The sequence below is a fragment of the Engraulis encrasicolus genome, chromosome 24 (assembly GCF_034702125.1).
Source record: "Engraulis encrasicolus isolate BLACKSEA-1 chromosome 24, IST_EnEncr_1.0, whole genome shotgun sequence".
NCBI classification, from domain to species: domain Eukaryota; kingdom Metazoa; phylum Chordata; class Actinopteri; order Clupeiformes; family Engraulidae; genus Engraulis; species Engraulis encrasicolus.
Genome location: NC_085880.1, coordinates 17,187,317 through 17,208,527, shown reverse-complemented (window position 1 = coordinate 17,208,527; position 21,211 = coordinate 17,187,317). Strand labels below are relative to the sequence as shown.

Genomic DNA, 21,211 nt, shown 5'->3' with positions numbered 1-21,211 from the left:
CGAACAGACACACACACACACACACTAGCGTCACCCAACCTCTCCAACTAAAATTTGGGCTGTACCTCGCTTGATTCCATTGCTGCTTTGACAAACTCTTTGATGCCGACTGCTTTAGTCTCGTGCATCTCGTGCACTATTCAAGCAATTCGTGACTGCCTCTTGTCGCCTTAAGCCAGCATTTGTGGCGGACGGTGCAGAAAATGTGAAGACCAGTTGCTTATATGTAGGGCCTAGCTACAAAAAAGCTATATTGCGACTTCATGGTGCTAACTCACACCTCGCCAGCTTCTATACCACTTTATCACTCATTTTACCAGCCCTAGTGTCCATGGTTAGGGCGGGAAACAAGCAGATGGCTTTCCAGACAGAGCAGATATCGGCTTCTCTATTTCTTAGTAGCCTTACGGTGGTCTGTTCATGACACTGTTTTACAAGTACGTAGATAAGATTTCACTCTCATGTGAATGCATAGTAGAGATATTCCCAACCTGAAGTTTTAGTGATCGCAAATTATGCAAGACCACAGATAGCACACATATTTGTCTTAATTTTGTTCTGACCTTATCGGGGGCCAGAACCTTGCCGTCCAATCTGGATCTGGCCCCAGGGCCTCCATTTGAATAGCCCTGCCGTAGCCAGACAAAGTCTACTGGGCAATAAGCTTAATAAATGACCGGTAGAAAGCTAAGCAGAAGTGAGTCTGAGTGCTGTGGTTTTGTAATAGCTTTCCCAGGGGTTTTTAATTAAGGTTGAGGACATTTCTCAAAAAAAGAAGAAGTAGAAATATGAAATTGAAAAGTATTCCATTTATGTGGCAATATTTATTGCATTCCTATCATTAAAGATGTATTGAGACTAATTCAGTTAGCACTGCGCAAAGTGTACTACTCCAGATGGGTATTGATCGTCTGAATTACATGCGGAATTAGCATCGCCCCGCTAGCCCACGACCAGTCTAAAGGTTGAATTTAGCATCCCTGACATTTTAACTCCGAGGGTGTGGCTTGTTAACACTGGTCTGCATGTGCGGGGGTATTCTTCCGAGGTTACATTAATGTTCTTCAAACTAATGTTAGCTTCTCTGACCCACATATCATGCAGTTCGCATAAGTCTTTGGCCTGACACATAATAATGCTTGTAGCTCCCAGCACTGTCTCGAGAGGATAAAGTACATCTCAGCAGGAAGCAATGAGTGGATTAGTTGTTGCCAAGAAATTATTTATTAAATTACTCTCCTCTCTCTCCTCTCTCTCTCTCTCTCTCTCCGGCTGCTCCACATCCCGTTCCGATGACTTACATCCCCAACATTTGCGTCTTTAACATTAATCTCCTTTTAGTGTTTTGATGAATCATGCGTGATTTATTTGTACATTAGGGTACAGAAGGCCAGTATGATTTATCCTTTGCCTTAGACAGCAGAAATATGGCTCCGTGTTACAGGTTGTGCTCGTCTGTAAAGGTCATGATTAATACGCGGGCCTAGCGTACATACGCTCCGTGTTTAGGGAAGGCCTGCCGCGGTAAAGGCTGTTCGCCGTGGGACGATCTCTTTTAGGCCCAGCACCTTGCGGATTTTTTTTCTGCCGTAATAGTATTGCACTGACGATACAGCTCGTGCTAGTTCAGTACCTTGTGCACGTGAGTGCGGCGGCAGGGTTCATTTGAAAAGTAAAACGTGTGAAAAAAATCCACAGCAGTAGCAGCACTCCTCACCTCATCAGCAGGTGCCGTGGTTTTTGCCCTTTTACTTTAAATGCCATGGCAGCCCACTTTCAATTTGGACACTGCAACTACAGGTAAATGAGGTCCTAAAGGCATAGGCTGAGCTACTCTTTTATCCACACACCCACTCCCTCTCCTCTCCTCTGCTGTACCAATTCATGTGTAGGTGAGCTTTTACACATTTTTTTCATTTTGCTCTTTCAGGAAAAAAAAGAACAAAAATATTTTTTTTTTAACTCGGACTCCTGTTGATGAGGCTCACTCTGATAAAATCACCTGGCTTGACAGCAGCGAGTTGCCGGAGGGTGGAGTTCTTCTTTTTCGCTATCGATGTGACCTCTCCTTTCAAGCCCTTTTCTCACCGCTGTGAGTCGGCAGGGTCCTGTAGGCCTCCTCCCAACCCGTATTCTGTTCAGGCAGGATCTGCTTGTTTGTTTGTTTGTTTGTTTGTCTTCCCTCGGACACTCGTGCACAGACCATCAGAAAGTCTAGCACGTTTTTTTGTGTGTGTTTTTTTTTCCATGCTACCCTTTTGTTGCCCGGAGCAGTGGTGAAACTAGTCTCCCTCCCTCCCTCTGATATCCACCTCCCGCCCTTTCTTTCTCCACTCTGCTCTCTTTCCTACCCATCTCGGAGCGCATGACTGACCTCGTGGGGCTGATGTGGAGTGGGGGTCAGGGCCGCTGACAAGTTTTGCTGGGCCCAGGACAAAGTGATCTGAAAGAGGCCCCCTTCCAATCCATACAATGTAATGGGAACCCTATTGTGGGCCCCCGTTCTACCAGGGCCCGGGACAACTGACTCCTTTGTGCCCCACTGTCGGCTTCCCTGATGTGGAGTGAGGGGAGATTTATTCCACACGCCTCCTTCCCAATGCATCCTCCACTGCCGGCCCGTGTGCAATGCATCAGTTAGCCAACTACTACTTTTTCTTTCCTCCTCCGCTCCAGTTCTCCACACACACACACACACACAGGGGCTAAATTGGAAGGGTTCCACCGAAGCCATTAACTTCAGGTTTAAAGCCGTAAATCCCTTTCACTGTTAAAAGACTCAATTTTCACAGTGCATGGGCGCCGACAAAATATATGGTTTTTACCTGATGTGCTGGCAACGTTTGGAGAACTTTGCCACTGTCGCCACATGCAAATTTTTACAGAGAGTTACAAATGTTATGCAACACTGTTTGAAGATTTCTTTTTGTAGGGAACATAAAATCGTACTGCTTGTAGGCACATAATTCCATCACACATACTCTCTGGTACTTAATTGGTTGTGTTTGAAAACAAATTTGGCTGAGCCATGCAAAACAGTCCCATCATATTTATGTGAGGATATATACGGTATGTTGCACATTATGCACACGGCTAATGATCCAACGTTTGTAACCATGTGTGGGCACACGGAGGCTAAATGACGGCACTACTTGCTTTACCCATAATCTGTGACATTGTCAAAACAACCTTTCGATTTCATGTCATTTATAATTCTTGGTTGTTTTTTTTAGCTGACTTTGCCACTTCAGACAGGATTGTATGCTGCATGTATGCAGGCCTGCTGACAGCTGTAACCAGGCCCGGGACAAAATCATCTACAAGGGCTCCCTGCTCAATACAATGTAATTGGACCCAATTCTGGGCAGTCTTTCCATGGGCCTGGGACAATTGCTCCCTTTATCCCTCCCTGTCAGTATCCCTGCATGTATGTATTAGTGGTGTGGATCGGCACTGCCCTCACGATCCGATTCGATCACGATTCAGGAGGTAGTAGATCCGATTTGATTCCATTCCATTAGATCCAATCCGATCCGATCCGATTCAATTCTACAATGCATTGCAATGCATTACATTTCTACTGAACGCAAAGCAAATGTTTAATCAGCCATGATGAGGCAATACAAGTAGTCAGATACTGAGCAACAATTTATTGGCTGTTTTCTGTATCAGTCTTGCAATGTTTTGAAGTGCTATTATTTAACCCATTGACGCCTAAGGCACCTGCAAAAAAGGGTGCTGAATGCCTGAGCCCTTTTTAAGAAAAGCTGCCCTCAGCCTATAAAAACCTAAATATCTCAGCTTCTGAAGCACATAAAAATATGCACTAAGTTGTATTTAAACACTAAGACTCTCATCTTTCATTAGAATGTGTTCATTCATCTCAAACAAACAGAGATTTTTAATAAAGTTGTCTAAAATCTCATGAGCCTGAATGTTGCGTAATGCAGCTCCAGGCGCCAGGGCCAATGTTGCCCAACGCAACATCAGGCATCAATGGGTTAACTTAACATTCATTTGCTCCCGAAATATCCATGGAAGTAATTGAAACTTGCCAGAAAAAATTGCCGCCGCATCGATTCTGGAACTTGCCGGATCGATTCTGGATCGTCCATGCCCCGAATCGATCATTGTTGACACCACTAGTATGTATATCGTGGTATAGGCTACATTTGCTCTGATTCCTATTGGTGCTCTGAAAGATGGTCCTCCAGCAGGGTATATACTGAACGGCTGTGAGCACTCACTGTAATGATTCACGTTTAGCTCTGTGGTATCGAGGCATGTGCATTTGGTGACAGACTCAACTGAGAGCATTTCATTGTGGGTGTTTACACATATGTAACGGAGGGAGAAGTTAATTTATTCCTACTCTACTCTCTGCAATGGAAGCCTTGACATTTTAATAAGCCCTGCCTTTCCCTGGGCCTTCCCTTGCCATTGGCTCCTTGGGCAGCCTGTTTATGAACACACACATGCACACACACACATACACGCGCACGCACACACACGCACGCACGCACGCACACACACACACACACACACACACACACACACACACACACACACACACACACACACACACACACACACACACACACACACTCTCTCTCTCTCTCTCTCTCTCTCTCTCTCTCTCTCTCTCTCGCTCTCTCTCTCTCTCTCTCTCTCTCTCTCACTCACTCACTCACTCACTCACTCACTCACTCACTCACTCACTCACTCACTCACTCACTCACTCACTCACACACACACACACACACACACACACACACACACACACACACACACACACATTTGAGCATTCACGTTTTCTTCAGGGAGTTTGGCATCAGACAAGAGAGATATCCTCGGGCTCGATGCCTCGGCACTCTACTGGCTCCTTCTGCTTGCTGTTCCTCATACATAATATAATAGATTGGGGAATTCTGCATGAAGATAATGCGTCACAGACAATGTAGATGCCAGGTGTCAGATACGGATTGATGTCCCTTCTTTACATTAATTAGCTATTTAGGATGGTTAGCGCTGTCATGAAGACTGACGTTCCGAAGTGCCATGGTCATACTGGTCTCTATTCAAGTTTTTTTTTTTTCCAAGGGGGATTTACCATAGAATGTAGATGGGATGGATACAGCAAATGTACCTTTTAGTAGGTTTTTTTGTAAAAGCACCCATGTGAAAAGACCCAGTTAAATGAGCACACCAAAGAGAAACAAACATGGCCAATGCATTTTTTATTTAATTGTGCGTCTGAATTCATTTCTCCATATGAATGACTCAGCCTGTCACCAATAACCCAGGGACTCTAGAGTGTAAATACAATGTACCACAGGAGGTCCATTATATTTGGGAGGAAATCAAACACCAAAGTGTGCTTTGTGCAGCGGCAAGTCCACAGTGAGAATTGGCAGGTGCGCGCGCCCATATCTGCTAATGTCGTGGACGGAGTCCAGGACACATGTAAATAGAGCTGATGTGGCTGTGAAGTCGTTATGTTTTATGCATCTACATACAAGCTTATTGTTTTTGTTTGCTACTGTAAAGTAAACAACAAATTTGCAATGATGAATCCAGTAGAGGAGACATAGGGTTTGTGTGATAGGAATGCTTTGTATGAAATAAGAATGGTGATGCATTATGGGAAAGGGCTGAAAGTGAATAGTCTTTAGTCACTGCGTTCTGCTCAGGGCCTACCACTGGGCACTGGGCAGTCATGGGTAAGCGGTTTGGCCCGGGCGGTCCAAAGCTGGCCTGGGGGCCATATCTGGCCCCTGGGGGCCATATTATGCGGCCCGCGACATCATGTCAAAAATATATTACAGTTGACTCGCATACACCATTAATGTAGAGCCTAACAAGACTTGAAACATGAAATGTGGTGTATCACAGATTGTGACTGGACCAAGGCCAATGAAACAGCTCACACTCATGCAGCACAATATGTGCATACCACATATAATGAGAAAGAGTGTGAAACTTGACTATGAGTATTAAGAGCTGGCACACACAATTGTTGTCCCTTTTTCATATATTGAGTTGAGGACTTCGTTCCAGATTTTGATTTTGGCCCTCAGTTCATTTGAGTTTGACACTCCTGGGTTGACCCCAAAGGTTGCCAGTTCGACTCCCGACCCACCAGGTATGGTACCGTCCCGCCGTTCCTTTGGGGCGCCATTTTGGGCTGCCCCCTTGCATGGGTGAGGAATAAATGGAATTTCGTTTAGTGCAATGAGCACTGTGTGCTGTGTAGTGGTGTGTCACAATGACAATGGGAGTTTCCCAGGTGGGCTTTCACTTCACTTTCACCATTTGACTGGTACTGTACAGTAGCAGATTCTACATAACAACCTGGAAGCAGACCACATTCAGCTACGGTATACCACAATACAGTCATATTGGGTGCGTTCCAAAATGTGACCTTGCGTCCTCCACTTGTGCTTGTGGCCTTGTACCATATGTCATGATGATATTACTGACCACGGCATTATATTTCAATATCTTGCAATAGCTCAATTGTTAAGTCATTTTCTCATTTGCAATTGGGAAGGGGAATGAAAAATAGTCTACCAAAAGTTGTTGTGGCTAGGCTGACAGCGGGCATACTTTATTGTTTATTGCGGGGGCAGGAGGCGGGAAGATTGGAATGTACCCTGTGTTGTCCTGTGACCCGGATGTGCAAATGTTGTCTATTGCCACTCGCGATTGGGAGCCTTGTGCTGTCTTCAGTGCTATTCCTATGTCAGTGCCAAGACACACCATTGCACACTCTCAGAAGCCTACAGTATCTTATGCAATCAGAGAGCTTCCAGTGTTTTGACGAGCTGTCACATGAGATTTTAGTAGGTTTCTTGTGGTGACAGCCTTGATGTCTGTGTGTCTGTTTGTGTGTCTGTCTGCCTGTCTGCCTGCCTGTCTGTCTGCCTGTCTGCCTGCCTGTCTGCCTGCCTGTCTGTCTGCCTGTCTGCCTGCCTGTCTAAATCCAGAGATAAGGAAAATATAGAGAAGGGCTCTCCGCAAAAACAGATAAGTCTACTCAATGCAGATTTATGTCTTACACCGGTGATAAAATATAACTATATCCCGTCCTAAAGAAAATGCAACTTCAAACACAAACTTAGCAGCACCAGTGAAACTGGGCAGTACATACACACACACACACACACACACACACACACACACACACACACACACACACACACACACATACAGCCAGTTATTCTGCATCAGTAACACTTTTTGTTGTCCACAGGGTATCAGGGCTACTTTGCTCTGATGAGCATTTTTTTTTTTTTTTGGTGTGTGTTATTTTTTGCTCCCGATGCCAGTGAGATTAATGATCCCAGTGACCAGGGCTAATTACCAGGAGGGCATTGCTTAAGTCTTGGACGCATAAATCTGGGGGGAGGGTATTTTTTGCAATCAGTTAATAATAGGAATGTGTGTGCCAGCCTCACCTTGATTCATCCATCTAGCGGGCTAATGAAGCGAGAGGCTTTAAGTGAAAAATAAGGTGCGTAAATCTGGCCTGCCTGCCGCATGGCCTCCAGTGCAGACGCTTCATCTGACCCAATATAGCCAGTCGTTTGCGGTGATTAAAGCATCCACACTGACTCCGGCGTGCCAAAGTTAATGGGGGTAATGTAGGTGCGGGCCCATAAGGAAGAGGCCATAGGCAGGTACAACAGGCCTCCTGGCATCTAGGCCCTAGCTTGGTCCTGACCATCCCATAATACTACCATTTCATTTCGTATTCATGGTCTGGAGGTTGCTTGACCTGACGCGATTGCAGAAAGCAGGAAAGGACATTTTCAGAAAAATCAGGATTTAACTTATAAGTTGTTGAACAAACATGTCTGACGTCTATCTTTGGCGATGTAGGACCGTTTAACAGACATGTCTGACAGGACATCCTACCGTAGGATAAAATTACAACGTAGGACCGTTTGTCAGAACACCGGCCAAATCCTGCCCGCTCAACATCGCTCCACAGAAAACAGGTACCAGACGTAGTGCGGAGCCAAGTCTCTTGGCGGAAGTACGTAGGATGGTGCGCGAGGCTACTGCTGATATGGGGATGGGGTATATATGGTGGACCACTATATCACTGGTCTCATTCTTTTTTCTTTTTCATTCAATCGATCGTGACACACATTTACAGTATGCACACAAGCATACGGACGGACACATGCATGCACGCAGGCAGGCAGGCGCGCACACGCACGCACGCACACACACAGACGCACGCGCACACACACACACACACACACACACACACACGCGCACACACACACACACACACACACACACACACACACACACACACACACACACACACACACACACACACACACACACACACACACACACACACACACACACACACACACACACAGGGAAAAGCACATTCATTTAAACATAGTATCCCCATCTGTACAGCTGTCATAGTGCCTACATGTACTGCATGTACATATTGATTCATATGGAGTTGTCAGGGGGAGAAAAAAAAAATCGTATAAAATGTAGAAAAGGATTCGGCATGTTATGACACATAAGACTTTTGGGTTTTCTGTGTAAGGTACAGTAAGACAATTTCATGCTCCCACTGCAGAACCAACAACACAATAAAAAGGGGAAATGGAAACGTAATAGATCAGCGATGTTTTATAGCAATCAAGGTGTCACCCGTGCACGAGAGAGAGAGAGACAACCCACAGAGTCCTATCTATTTATTTACTCCCTGACAAAACAATATGTCTGGGCAGGGGGATTTCTCCCCCCGCTCCCATGGCGACCATGAATCCATGGCGGCGTGATGATGGAATGAGTGTCTGGGCTTGTCATGTCGTCGGCAACACACACACACACACGCACGCACACACACACACACACACACACACACACACACACACACACACACACATGCACACTTACATGCTCGGAGGGAGAGAGGGACGCACAGAGAAGTAGGCCTACAGAGTACACACAGACACACAAATAAATAAATGCTCAAGTACAGAGAGAGAGAGAGAGAGAGAGAGAGAGAGAGAGAGAGAGAGAGAGAGAGAGATAATGTACACAAAAAACAGACACACACACATGCTCAGAGGGAGAGAGAGACACAAAGAAAAAGACACACATACAAATAAATAAATCTACACTCACACATAGAGAGAGAAAGGGCGAGAGAGAGAGAGATTCACACACACTCACACACACACCCACACCCACACACACACACACACACACACACACACACACACACACACACACACACACACACACACACACACACACACACACACACACACACACACACACTCAAACTCACACTCACACAAACACACTCACTCACACAAACAAACACACATACAGATAGCAGTCTAGTCGGCTGGCGTTGTGACAGAGTGCAGCCTCCAGTCAGTGTGTTGGTGGCGCTGGATGCGATGCGATGGGGATGCATTACAGTTGACATTCAGGATTGCCCCGGAGGTGCTCCACCAGCGCACTGACTGACAGGCCAGCCCGGCCAGGACTCTGGAGGTCTGTAATCACCAGATATCCCAGCAGCTCCCTCCCTCCCTCCCTCCCTCCCTCCCTCCTTCTCATCCCTCTCCATCTCTCTATCTCTCTCTCTCTCCCTCCCATGCCTCCCTCTATCTCTCTCTCTCACTCTCTCTCTCTCTCGCTCCCTCCTTCTCCTCCCTCCATCCCTCCATCTCTCTCTCTCTCTCCCTCTCCTCCTCTCTCTGTTACTCCAACCCATCCTCCTGCATCCCTCTCTCTCTTGTCCTCTTCTCCTCCCTCTCTTACTCCACTACTCCATCTCTCTCCTCCTCCATCTCTCTCTCTCTTTCTTTCTCTCCCTCCCTCCTGACCTCCCTCTAGCATGCTAGGAATGCTTCCCCAGTCACGTACTATAGGAGTCCTTTCGGGACATTGATAACATCCCCCCCGAGTGCCTGTGTTGCTAGCGCCGGGGAATGAGAGAGTGAAGAGAGGAGGAGAAAAAAGGAAGGAAAAGGAGGAGGGAGAGACATGGAGGGAGGGAGGAAGAGTGGCACAGGTGGGTGCGTGTGATGATGACATGAAGGAAACACATCACCCACACCATGGGGTGCCGACACGGGGGAAGGAAAGGGTACAGTTGTCCCGGGCCCAGGGAGAGAGGGGGTGCAGAATTGGGTCCTCATTACATTGTATGTATTGGGCTAGGGGGGCCCTTTCAGATGACTTTGCCTTTGGTGTGGGCCTGGACAAGGCTTTGAGTCGCCCTGCCCACACCATGTTAGCAGAGTCATGTAGTTACATAATCAACAGCTAACCAGAGTAGACAAGAGTTGTGCGTACCCAATTGTGGCAGTGTGAATTTAAATGCCTAAATACGCCAGTGCAATTTGATGGACAAAAAAGGTGTAAGCATGTGGAATAACAAACAGAATTTTCTATAGTTTGAGTGTATGACATGTTGTTTTTTCTTTTCTTTTATCATATTTTATGCATCTTGTCAATGTCCCCCCTCACTGAGGACAGTAAACACTGCTGAGCCGGCGAAGTCTATTGGAAAATCTGGCCTCAAAACCAGCAACACACATAATTCGCATTCACTTTCATTTTTAAAGAAAGGCTATCTGATGAGCCCCTATCTCTATTATATGGTATGGAGCCACAATATGATTTCAGATGTCTCCTGTCTGCATTTGCTAAAATTGCACAGTAATTGCAGTGTTGGCTGTGGTAACTACCACATGCGCGGTTGGTTTCCATCCCTTCTGGCTGCACACAATGCATACAGATTTCCAGCATGTTTTTCATCTCTTCCTTTTTTGGGTTTTGATGATGTCTGAAGAGACATATTTTTTGAGACAGTTAAACAACATGCCCGTAATGGCAAATTGCATACGATACCTGCCGTGGTATCAGTGTAATTGTGCACCCAGGAGGCTCACCTTGCCGGATATCATCCAGTGTGGTTCACCAAACTCACTCTCTGCTACTGTACTGTAGGCTCTGAAGCCAACATGAGAATGTGTGAAATAATAATGCCAGTTATACGTAACTGTCACTGCGTGTGTGTCTTGCGACACATTTTTATTTTTATGTGTGTTCCGCAACACTATGTGACAGGGTTAGGGTCACACTGTTTCGCTGTTTTCTTTGCTTGTTTTGCTGTCAATTACGAAACTAAAGCTGCAAAAGCACCCCTTTACTGACAAGTTAGGGTTGGGGACGGTTTTGGTCCAGGCACACCATAGTATTCTTTAAGCTAACAAGGGATTTTTTTTTAAAGTTTGTATCAAACACATGGAATAAGTATTTTGCCTATAGAAGGTGTATCCCTCTTCTAACAGCATAGCAGGCAATAACTTCTCTTAAACAGTGACAGCATAATCACGCTGCGCTTCCATATGCAGTAGGATTCGGCTCAGTTGCCACTCTAGGGTTTGCCGAAACTGAACCCTGTCAACCCGGGCCATCCCTAAATTAAAGACACTGTCAACACGTGTTGGTAGTGTCTAAATTGTTTGAGTTTATATATGAACTAGTCTTTATATTAAAGTGGTTGTATTTCAGAGGAGTGCCTTGGCAACCTGCATGTTTTTTGATATCTTCTACAAAGTAGATCTCAAAGAGCCAAAGAGCACTTGAATTCCCTCTTTCAGAGCCCTCCTTTTCCAAACAAAAAGTGTGTTGAACCAGCAGGCGGAATACACATAGCTTGAAATGCAGTAGCGCACCTTTTCATGAGATCAGGCGGCTGAAGAAGTCTTAAGGAAGTGCGATCCCTCTTGAAAAAGGGGCACACCTCTTGATGGACCGGAATATTCAGTCAAAGCCAGCTCTCCTCCATCCCCCCATCCTCATCCCCATACCCCTAAACCCTCCTCCATCCTGCCTTGCAACACACCTATACGTACTCTCACCTCCATACGCACGCTTGCTCCCTAACCCCCATCCACCCCCCAACCCCCCCAGCCCCTTAAAAGTCTCATGAAACGTCCATGCTGCTTCAATCCTCAGTCATCCCTCACCGCCTAATGAATACGGCTGAAAGGAGCACCTGAACTTAACCTCTTTCTTCCTCTCCCTCTCTCCTCCTCCTCCTCACCTCCTTTTTCCTCTCATGCCTCAACTTAACGAGATCCCCACTCACACAGCCATATACTACATACCACTACCTACCACTCTCCTCTTTTCTCTTCCCTGAACGATCTGTTATTGGCCTGGGCTGTGCTCTGCTGCACCTACCCCCCCTCCCCCCTCCCCCTCTCCCCTCCCCTCCCCTCCCCTCCCCTCCTCACACCTCTCTCTGTGGACCACCTGCAAGGTGGCTAGGTATCCTGGCGGATGAGATATGCCATGGGGGTTACCATTTCCATTAAGATGGCATTCACAAGGGCCCTTTGTTATCATTGATCCTAATGCTTTCAGGACGCGCAGGGACCTGCTGATCCGTGACCGTCTCATCTATCTTTCAGGGTTTGAGGGAGCCCACTGTGAAATTGACACGGACGAGTGCAGCTCCAGCCCCTGCCACCACCAGGCCTTTTGTGTGGACGGGATCAACAGCTACACGTAAGCTACACGCACGGGGGGAAAATCACCTGCTGTTGGTAACCAGGGCTGCACTGTCTGGCCATCTGGCATAGCGGGCATTTCCGGGTGGGCCCTACACCCTCGTGGGCCCCTATTTTCAGAAATGTATATATTTTTTTATATTTATAATTTTATTTTTTACATTTCTGAAAATAGGGGCCCACGAGGGTGCGGGGCCCATGAGGGTGTGGGGCCCACCGGTGAGTCGGTTCTGCACCACTAATTATGAGCGGGGCCCCTTTAAGCCAAAAGTGCCCGGGCCCTATTTCAGCCCCAGTCCAGCCCTGGATGTAACCCTAGTTGTGGAATTATGCCTGTGGGTGATGATAGTTTGACCACATCAATACTCATGAAGCAATTATTACTATTGATATTTTTTCGTCTATCTATCTATTCCACTATGAATTTCAAATGGAATTGAATAAAAAGAAGTTCATTACAACATGCTTTTAAAAAGCCCTACTGCCCTAGCCACTTCAACAGTATATTAATGATACACTAGCCTGGCGACCTCATCCTTGTACTCCACCCAAAGATTTTGGCTCCGCACATCGTCTGGCAAAAGCCTCAAGCTCGGTTCTCTCAGTGTTTAGCCAATCAGCAAACAGTTGAGAGGGGTGACGTAGAACTCACCCGCGAGCTCCGTCACTGATTGGTTAAGGTAACTATATTCACACTTTCGTTTTGTTATTTGTATGCTTTTGCGACACTATAACGTAACAGGCATGCTAATAAAGCACAATATGGGTTTTAATTTGAGTTTGGAACTTCAATTAATTTAAATGATTGAGTAAGATCAGACCATCTCCCACCGTCCACGGAGACGGATTCAAAAGTCGGCTTTTCGCCCAGGCTAATGATACACCACATCATGTAAACATCATGTAACCATTATGTAAAGTAATGCTGCATAAAGCAATCCAGTGGACAGCATATGTATAGTGGGAGCAGCCCAGCCACTCGCAGTACTGTACCTTGTGTCTATGGAAATGAGGACCTCCTGAGGTCAGCAGTGATGAGAGAACCAGATGCTCTGATGTTCAGACGGTGGCCCGAGCTCCTAATTATGACTTGTAAGCACTTTCTCGCACAAAGACAAAATTAGACGTCCAGCCAGATTAAATCTTGCTGCTTCAGCCCCCTACATCTTCCTCCGCCATTGTTACCCTAATGATTTTGATAAGAGGCATCGCTAGCGCGCCCCATGTAATGACAAGACGCCTAGCTTGCTGTGGTGTGCGACACGTGCTTGCTTATCTGCACCACCACCAGAGAACCTGTTGGAGCTGACCACTGCATTTTTTGAGGCTAGTGAGAATAAGTCTCTCCCTCTCTATACCCTCCCCTTCTCACAGCAGAGTTCAGCTGTGTTGCTCTGTGTACTCACACAGCCAAATTACACTGGTCCTCAGCGGCCGCCACGCTGAGGTAGGTGGTGGTCCTGCCAGTGTGAAGACCATTGGCAGTACAAATCAGCACACCCAGCCCAACCAGCACACAGACACGTGGCCAGGGCCGCTGACAGCTTTGTCTGGGCCCAGGACAAAGTCATCTGAAAGGGCCCCCCACCCAATACATTCAATGTAATGAAGACCCAATTATGCCCCCCCCATTTCCCTGGGCCCGGGACAGGTGACCCCTTTGACCCCCCTTGTCGGCTTCCCTGCACATGGTCACACAGCCACCTTTTAAGTGCAGTCTGTCTGACAGCACCCACACAACTCTGTGCAATACCAGGAGGATGCTTTGCTACGGGGGCAGCCCATCTGTAAATTCAGCGCCTCCCGCCAAGTCCTCCTCCCCGTACATAATAAGGCGATCCAGTACAGGAGGAGCTCGAGTAAATTTGTGGGTCTGTGTTCACTTCGGAACTCAATTTGGTCGTCGTCCTTGCCTTGGAAATGGGCCCGCTGCCTTTTAGCACCTGAGAAGAGATATATTTAGAGGTAAATAAAGAGATTGTGCTCGGCCCAGCAGGGGGTGGGAAATGTGAACATATTGATGCAGCGGTCCAAAGAAAATTGATGCCTTGGAGAAAAGGATTGGAATGTGTTTTTGCACAAATTCATTTCAGCACGATTCACACTACTAAAGGGATGCCAACGCTCGTTCCTTGTATGTGATTAAATCACCTGCTGTGTTTGTGATGCCATGAATTTCATCCAACGCGAGGTTATCATAGCTGTGGAGAATGTGTTTATTATGAAATGAAATGTCTTAAACAAAGGCATATTTATTTTATAGTGGTGCAGAGATGACCTGATTATGCATTCAATGTATATACATTTAACTTATACTCCTTAGCCATTAATAAATGTGGTGTGTTATTTACGTCAGTGTTTAATGCCATTAAAATGAAATTGCCGTTGATCATTTCTATCTCTAGGAGCAAAAAAGCTTTATTCAGCGGCAGTAAGCAAACTGATTTTTTTTTTAATCTAAAAGGTGTCAATAATATTGATTCTCCTTTGGCTTTCAGTTGTGACTGCAAACCAGGCTTTTCCGGCAGGCTGTGTGAAGAAGACATCAATGAGTGTGCCTCGAGCCCTTGCCAAAACGGAGGCATTTGCCAAGACCTGGTGAACAGGTTTGTTGTTTGGACACAAAGCCAGGGGTCTCTCCATTAGCCCTTTGCCTACAGTCTGCAGCCCAAATATACACCTTCCCAAATTGAATATGACACTGAGGACCAAATAAGGTTTGTGCTGTAGATTGTTTGCTTTGTGACTTGATTTTCTTTTCTTCTTTTTTTTGAACTGTTGTTGTTGGAGGAGGAACAAAAACAACCTTTGAAAAAAAAAGCAGAGAAAAAAAACCAAGACCGCAAAAAGGCAATGGTGTTATTCTCCCCCAAGTGCTCCAACTTATATAACAAGCCCTTCTTCATCCTTGACATATATAAGCTGCCTTGCTAAGGACGGAGAAGAGCAGAGGAGAGCAGAGCAGAGCAGAGCGTAGCGCGACTCCAGCAGGAGGAGACCATCATGGCCCTGACTGGGTTTTAGTGCGGGGGGTGCCACTCCTCCTCCTCCTCCTCCTCCTCCTCCTCCTCCTTCAGCCTCCAGCCTGCCGCCTCTCGCCCTGCTCCCGGGGCATGATGGGAGCCCAGGGGCTGCTTGGTTGGTTCACGTAGTCGGACAGATGGGCAGAGTAGAGAGAAAGTCCCTGGGCCAATTTAAAGGTCCTAAATGGTTTGTCTTCGGTTTGTCTGCTGTCATGAAGACACTGCTCCCATGTGACCTCCTGCAGAAACATCACCCACCCCGATTCCACCCACACCACAGAACTAGCTTCAGACCCAGCTCTCTCTCTCTCTCTCTCTCTCTCTCTCTCTCTCTCTCTCTCTCTCTCTCTCTCTCTCTCTCTCTCTCTCTCTCTCTCTCTCTATCTCTTTCTCCCCCCCCTCTCTCTTTCTCCCCCCCTCCTCTCTCTCCCCTCCCCCCCCTCCCCTCCCCCCCCTCTCTCTCCGTAGTCCAGGGAGTTCACGTCAGGTGTGCTTTCAGAGGTCCAGCCCCTCAGTCCCTTTGAAGGGGCCCCCCATGAGCATCCCTGCCAGGCACATTGCATTATGGGAACTGGGCTGGGTACAGACCTCCTGTCTCCTCTGCCTCAATTATATCTGAGCGTTCTCCTTAGCGATGCCGTTTGCCATGCAGCCTTTTGGGGTTAACATAAACATGCAACAGCGAACCGTAGCAGACCACAGTAAACAACATAAAACATGCACTCAGACACTGTATGTGGTATGCATCCTATTTTTCTGTGCAACTGCAGAGAATATCTTTCACAGGACTGGACTTAGTCAATTTTTTAAAGACTCAAGAGTTGATCAATATTGTTGAGGTAAACAAAGGAATAAAAACATCAACACAAGATAAAAATTGCAGCTTTTAATATGCCCAAAGCCTCGAAGTTTAGTTCACCCACCCCAAAGTATTAAAGCGATATATTACGATGCCACTGCACAGCTCTTATGACTTCCTCTGACTCCCTGTTCTCTTCTTGCCTTCTTTGCCTTTCTTCTTCTTCCATGCACTTTATTTTTTTCTTATTGTGTTCTTGTCCTCCTCCATTGTGTTCTTCTCTTCCCCTCCTATGTTCTCTATGCCTCAGCTTCCGCTGCAGCTGTCCTCCAAGCTACTTCGGGGCCCTGTGCAGCCTAGACGTGAACGAGTGCGAGGCATCTCCGTGCCTCAACAATGGCGTCTGTGTCAACAGACCCGGAGGCTTCCGATGCGTCTGTCTCCCCGGCTTCTCAGGTACGTACGTACATACGTCTCCACGGTTACCCACGTACTGTACCTACCTCGCACTGGCGGTGACAAAGCAATCAGTGGCACAGGGTACGGATCTCCTTGAATACAGGCCACCACTTTGACTAAAGCTACATGGTAGCAGATCCGAGCTACCGTCGTGTCTTTGTGTCTGTCTGTGTGTCTGCCTTCACCAGCCATGCTTGGCTGCCTGCCACTGGCTGGGAAATTAATGTTCAGTGTCAGTGTAGCATGTAATTTTAAGCTGAGGTAAATTTACTCTCCACACATGCATGTAAGTATGCATGTTGGTATATATTTTTTTTCTTCCATTGTGTATTTCCAGTGACGGATGTTGAGCTTTTTATAGCTTGAGCCATCTTCTCTTGATTCCTGTCAGATGCGCGTGAAGATTAATTTCATTTGTCTTCCCCACTGTATCATCAATTTATCCTATTCCGGGGGAAGAGGGAGGGAAGTCTCCGAGGTATTGTGACTCTGGAGAGCAAAAAAAAAAAAAAAACCTGACACACACATGCCCCAATTCCCACAGAAGCAGCTTTTATTATTAGGCCCCCGCCCGGCATAGTACAAGTCATTACTTTTTCCCTTACTCGCAGCTCATCTGAGGTAGCCAGGCTCTCCCTGGAGAGTGGAGCCAGAGGATATATTTTGGATTGGTTCAAGCGACTTGAGCTCATAGGAAATATTTGTCCTAATAAGACATGTTACGCCACGGCAACTTCTCAAGAGGAGAGAAACAAAGAGTGTGTGGCAAGGGAACAGAGAGAGAGAGAGAGAGAGAGAGAGAGAGAGAGGGGGAGAAAAAAGTGACAAAAGGCACTCTGTGCCAGACAAATGTTTGTTTTGTGGGGTTTTTTTGTCAGTGGTTTCTTTTTTTTTTCGTCTGGTGTTTGAAATCAATAAATGATGTACCGATCTCTCATTAAATTAATAGAAGAAGAAAAAAAAATAATAGAAGAAGGGTTCTATTGTGAGTTTGAAAAGACAGTTACGATAGGTTGAATGCCTTTCCAATCCAATAATGTAATAGTTAAACAGTAGAGTTTTTTTTCCAGACAAGAGATTTTTCTGTTTTGATTTCACTGCTTAGATGGCTGTTAGCAGGAGCCTTTTCAAGATCTACTGCTCGCCGGGCACAGCTTCAATATGAAATGCAATTGTTGGCAAGCTTTAGTGATCACACTCTTTCACGAGGCTTGAAATGGAGTGGTGTTCCATGTTTTTCCAGAGGTTGGTGAAGTGTGCGAGTGAGCGTGTGCGGTGGGCTGGCTAGGCACATGTCTATGTGCAGATTGCATGGCGCTCTCTCAGCCGTCAGCAAATCAGGCATTTGGAAACCAGGTGAAAGGACTGTCAGTCCAATCAATGTCTTCAATCAGTCAATTAACCGCTGAGCAGTAATGAGCATCAGTCCTCCAGGACGAAGACACATTTGATTTGCATTATGGAGGCTCAGTGCTGAAGCAGCACTGAATGCTAATTCTGTCAAGACATTTACCGGCTAATTTATAATACATTAGTTGTACTTAGACTTATTCTGCTTTTCAGCTACCCTGCTTCGGTATAGTTGTTGCAGCTCGCCTCATTGGCATTCTGGCCAAAATAGGGAAAAAAATAAGTGTAGCTGTGAAATTGTTTTAATTGGATTCACACTCACATTCCTTTAGCAGGGCTAGGTGGAGAGTGGGCTGTGTAGCATATGGACTAATTATCATATCAAATGCACCCTCTGTGTTCGTCTCGCAAATTGTTCCTGGATGCTCAGTCTTCACCACTTAAGTTGATGCAACCTTTTTTTTTCTCGCGCCAGCTCTGAAAAGATAAAAATCTCCCGTTAGTTTTCCAATTCCGGGAGTGAGGAATAATTGAGGGGGAAAAGGAGAAGGTTATTTAATTTCTGGTACTTTCTCAGATGAATTCTGCGAGATCCCTTAAGAGGGCTAACATTGGGATTAAACGTAACTGAGTTTTAATCTCTTTTCTGCATGGCTCCTCATATTCTACAAAGCCAGATGTCAAGATGCATTATTTATCTCTTCCGTTAAGGAAGTGTGGATTTAGGAGCTTTTATATAATCTCATTAAGAATTATGATCTATATTTTGACTCTGGTCTGTCTTCTGGTAAGACTCCAGTCAAACGCAGACCTGGATTTTCCGGGGTGAAAAATGCCTGACAAGTTGCTGTCAGTGGGCTGCCATGGGCTTCTCTGAATGCTGCTCTTTCTGCCTAATTACACTCTACTACAACTACTCTGAAGTCACTTACACACTTAAATTAAATCAAGACAACATTGCACCCTTCAGTTCTCTTACAAACAAAGCTGCCGCCAACATACATTGGGCATACAATCATTCTAGTAAAAAAAAAGAAGCCGTAACTGCTTTTGCACCTTTTATTTATTCATTTCTGCTTTTAATTACGTATAAACGAACAAGTGCATAACAAGATGGTGATTTATGATTAATGGATCTGCTTTGCACACCAGTGCAGATGACCTCCCTTGTTCGGCGGGAAATGTCAGCCAGGGTTTACGGGTACTGAGGGACATTTAAACGTTCAGTAATCCAGTTAGGAGACCCTAAAATGCACCTCACGCCATTATTTCTCAATATTGAAACGGACCCTAATTATGCAGAGCATTTAAGGTCGAGCATAATAAAGAAAGACTAATGTTCACAGAGAAAATTGGGCTCGTTATTATTAATAATTGCAGCATAATTGGCGCATTATGCGTCCGTCCTTTCGGAATGTGACACAGAATGTGTTTTTTCAATCCATAACCACTGGAGTTCTGCCTGCATGGCATCACTGATACTGGCATTGCAACCAGTGCATACAAAACAACTGTGTCGAAGGTAGCCGTGTCAGAGTAGAAGGAGAAAGGTGTTTTAGGTGTTTTTATATTGCACACTCAAAAAAGAAATTCAGCTATACCTACGTGATATTACAAAGACAAAATACCAAATGAAGTAAAATACAATAAGTGGATAGTGACAAGACTTTGGCCTTTTATTATTAACAGACTTAGGCCTACGTTAGACAGTGCTGGTTCTAGAGCTGTCATAACTAAGTTTAGCTTTTACATAGTATAACCCCAGACTTTTCTGTTGCGTTAAAAGTGTCACATTTATGTTTAGATGATAATGGATACAGATCTACATGTACTTTGGATTTTTTTATACAGAAGATTGACTACCCCAGATATTTATTTAAAATCGCATTTTCTTTTTGTTAAATACTGAGAGTTTGTAGACTGAGACACAACTAATATAATCTTATTGCAAATGCTCTACACACATGTTCTCATGACATCAGCAGGGTGGGTTTTAGCAACCAAGCTGTTCTCTTTAAGTGGACCAAAAAGTGAACCGACTGCAAAAGGACTCAGTTGTTTTTTGTTCTTATTGTAAGTGTGTTATGAAAAGAACCAGCTGCTCTCTCTGGTCCCATGGCTTTTATGGTGTGACATTCCTCTTTTTGATCACACCCGGTCCTCTAGAGCTCTCCTCAAGTGATTACACCTAGTAACAAGTATAACTTTTCAGGACTCATAAATGAACCATACTGAGACCACATCAATAATGGTCTCAATACGGCTCACTTCTGAGGGGTCTGGCTACACTTTGGAGCATTCACATATGTGCAGAAAATGCTGAGTCACAGGTCTGAGTTTGCTTAAATGGCTGAAAGTTGACCAGGTGTGAAAACACCCTAAGAGAGTAGTAACCGACTGCCTGGATTTTTCACATATAATCAGACACTGTTCTGATGCATTTTTCCATGTCACCCAACCCTAGTTTTAACTTTTTTAGGTCTTACGTAAAAGCGGTGGCGGAGTAAGACTTGGTAAACAATGGTGTTGACAGCCTTGTTTACCGTATGCATTGTGTGTGAACGGCAAACCCTCCCGTCAACGTTGTAATAGCTAGCTATTCTGTATTTCACAAAAGTACATTTTCTCAAATATGTGTTTGTCATTGTCTTGGCACTTTTTGTCATATAGTGATGCATTCAAACAAGATGGTGACATGGCGGGTGTATTTGACAACAGAAGAAAAGAGCCGTATGTTCATATGCCAGGTGGTTAATGACTCTTCAAAAAGGAGCCTTTACTATTGTTGGTCTCGCATCAGACATACTACTAAAGAAACAGCCAGAGGATGAATAAGAGTTTTGCCAGTGTGCTTCAGTGATGTCTATTTGATGGACATTTCCACTGCCGGATCTTGTGACTGTCACCCATTACTGTAGATAGCTAGAGCCAGTCTGCCCGTGCTTTTCTATTTCCTTTCTGCATATATACTATATACAGTATATGAATATCTGACATATGCT

At 45.5% G+C, this 21,211-nt stretch overlaps 1 protein-coding gene across 1 annotated transcript in view; it reads left to right on the top strand.

Annotated features, from left to right (window-relative positions):
- The window catches only part of eys (eyes shut homolog), a 364,937-nt gene that overhangs the window by 131,714 nt on the left and 212,012 nt on the right, over positions 1-21,211 (top strand). Inside the window, exons 25-27 of the mRNA XM_063191194.1 lie at positions 12,480-12,576; positions 15,077-15,184; positions 16,711-16,856. Of these exons, the coding sequence (XP_063047264.1) occupies positions 12,480-12,576; positions 15,077-15,184; positions 16,711-16,856 (351 nt within the window). The remainder of the gene's footprint in view (positions 1-12,479; positions 12,577-15,076; positions 15,185-16,710; positions 16,857-21,211) is intronic.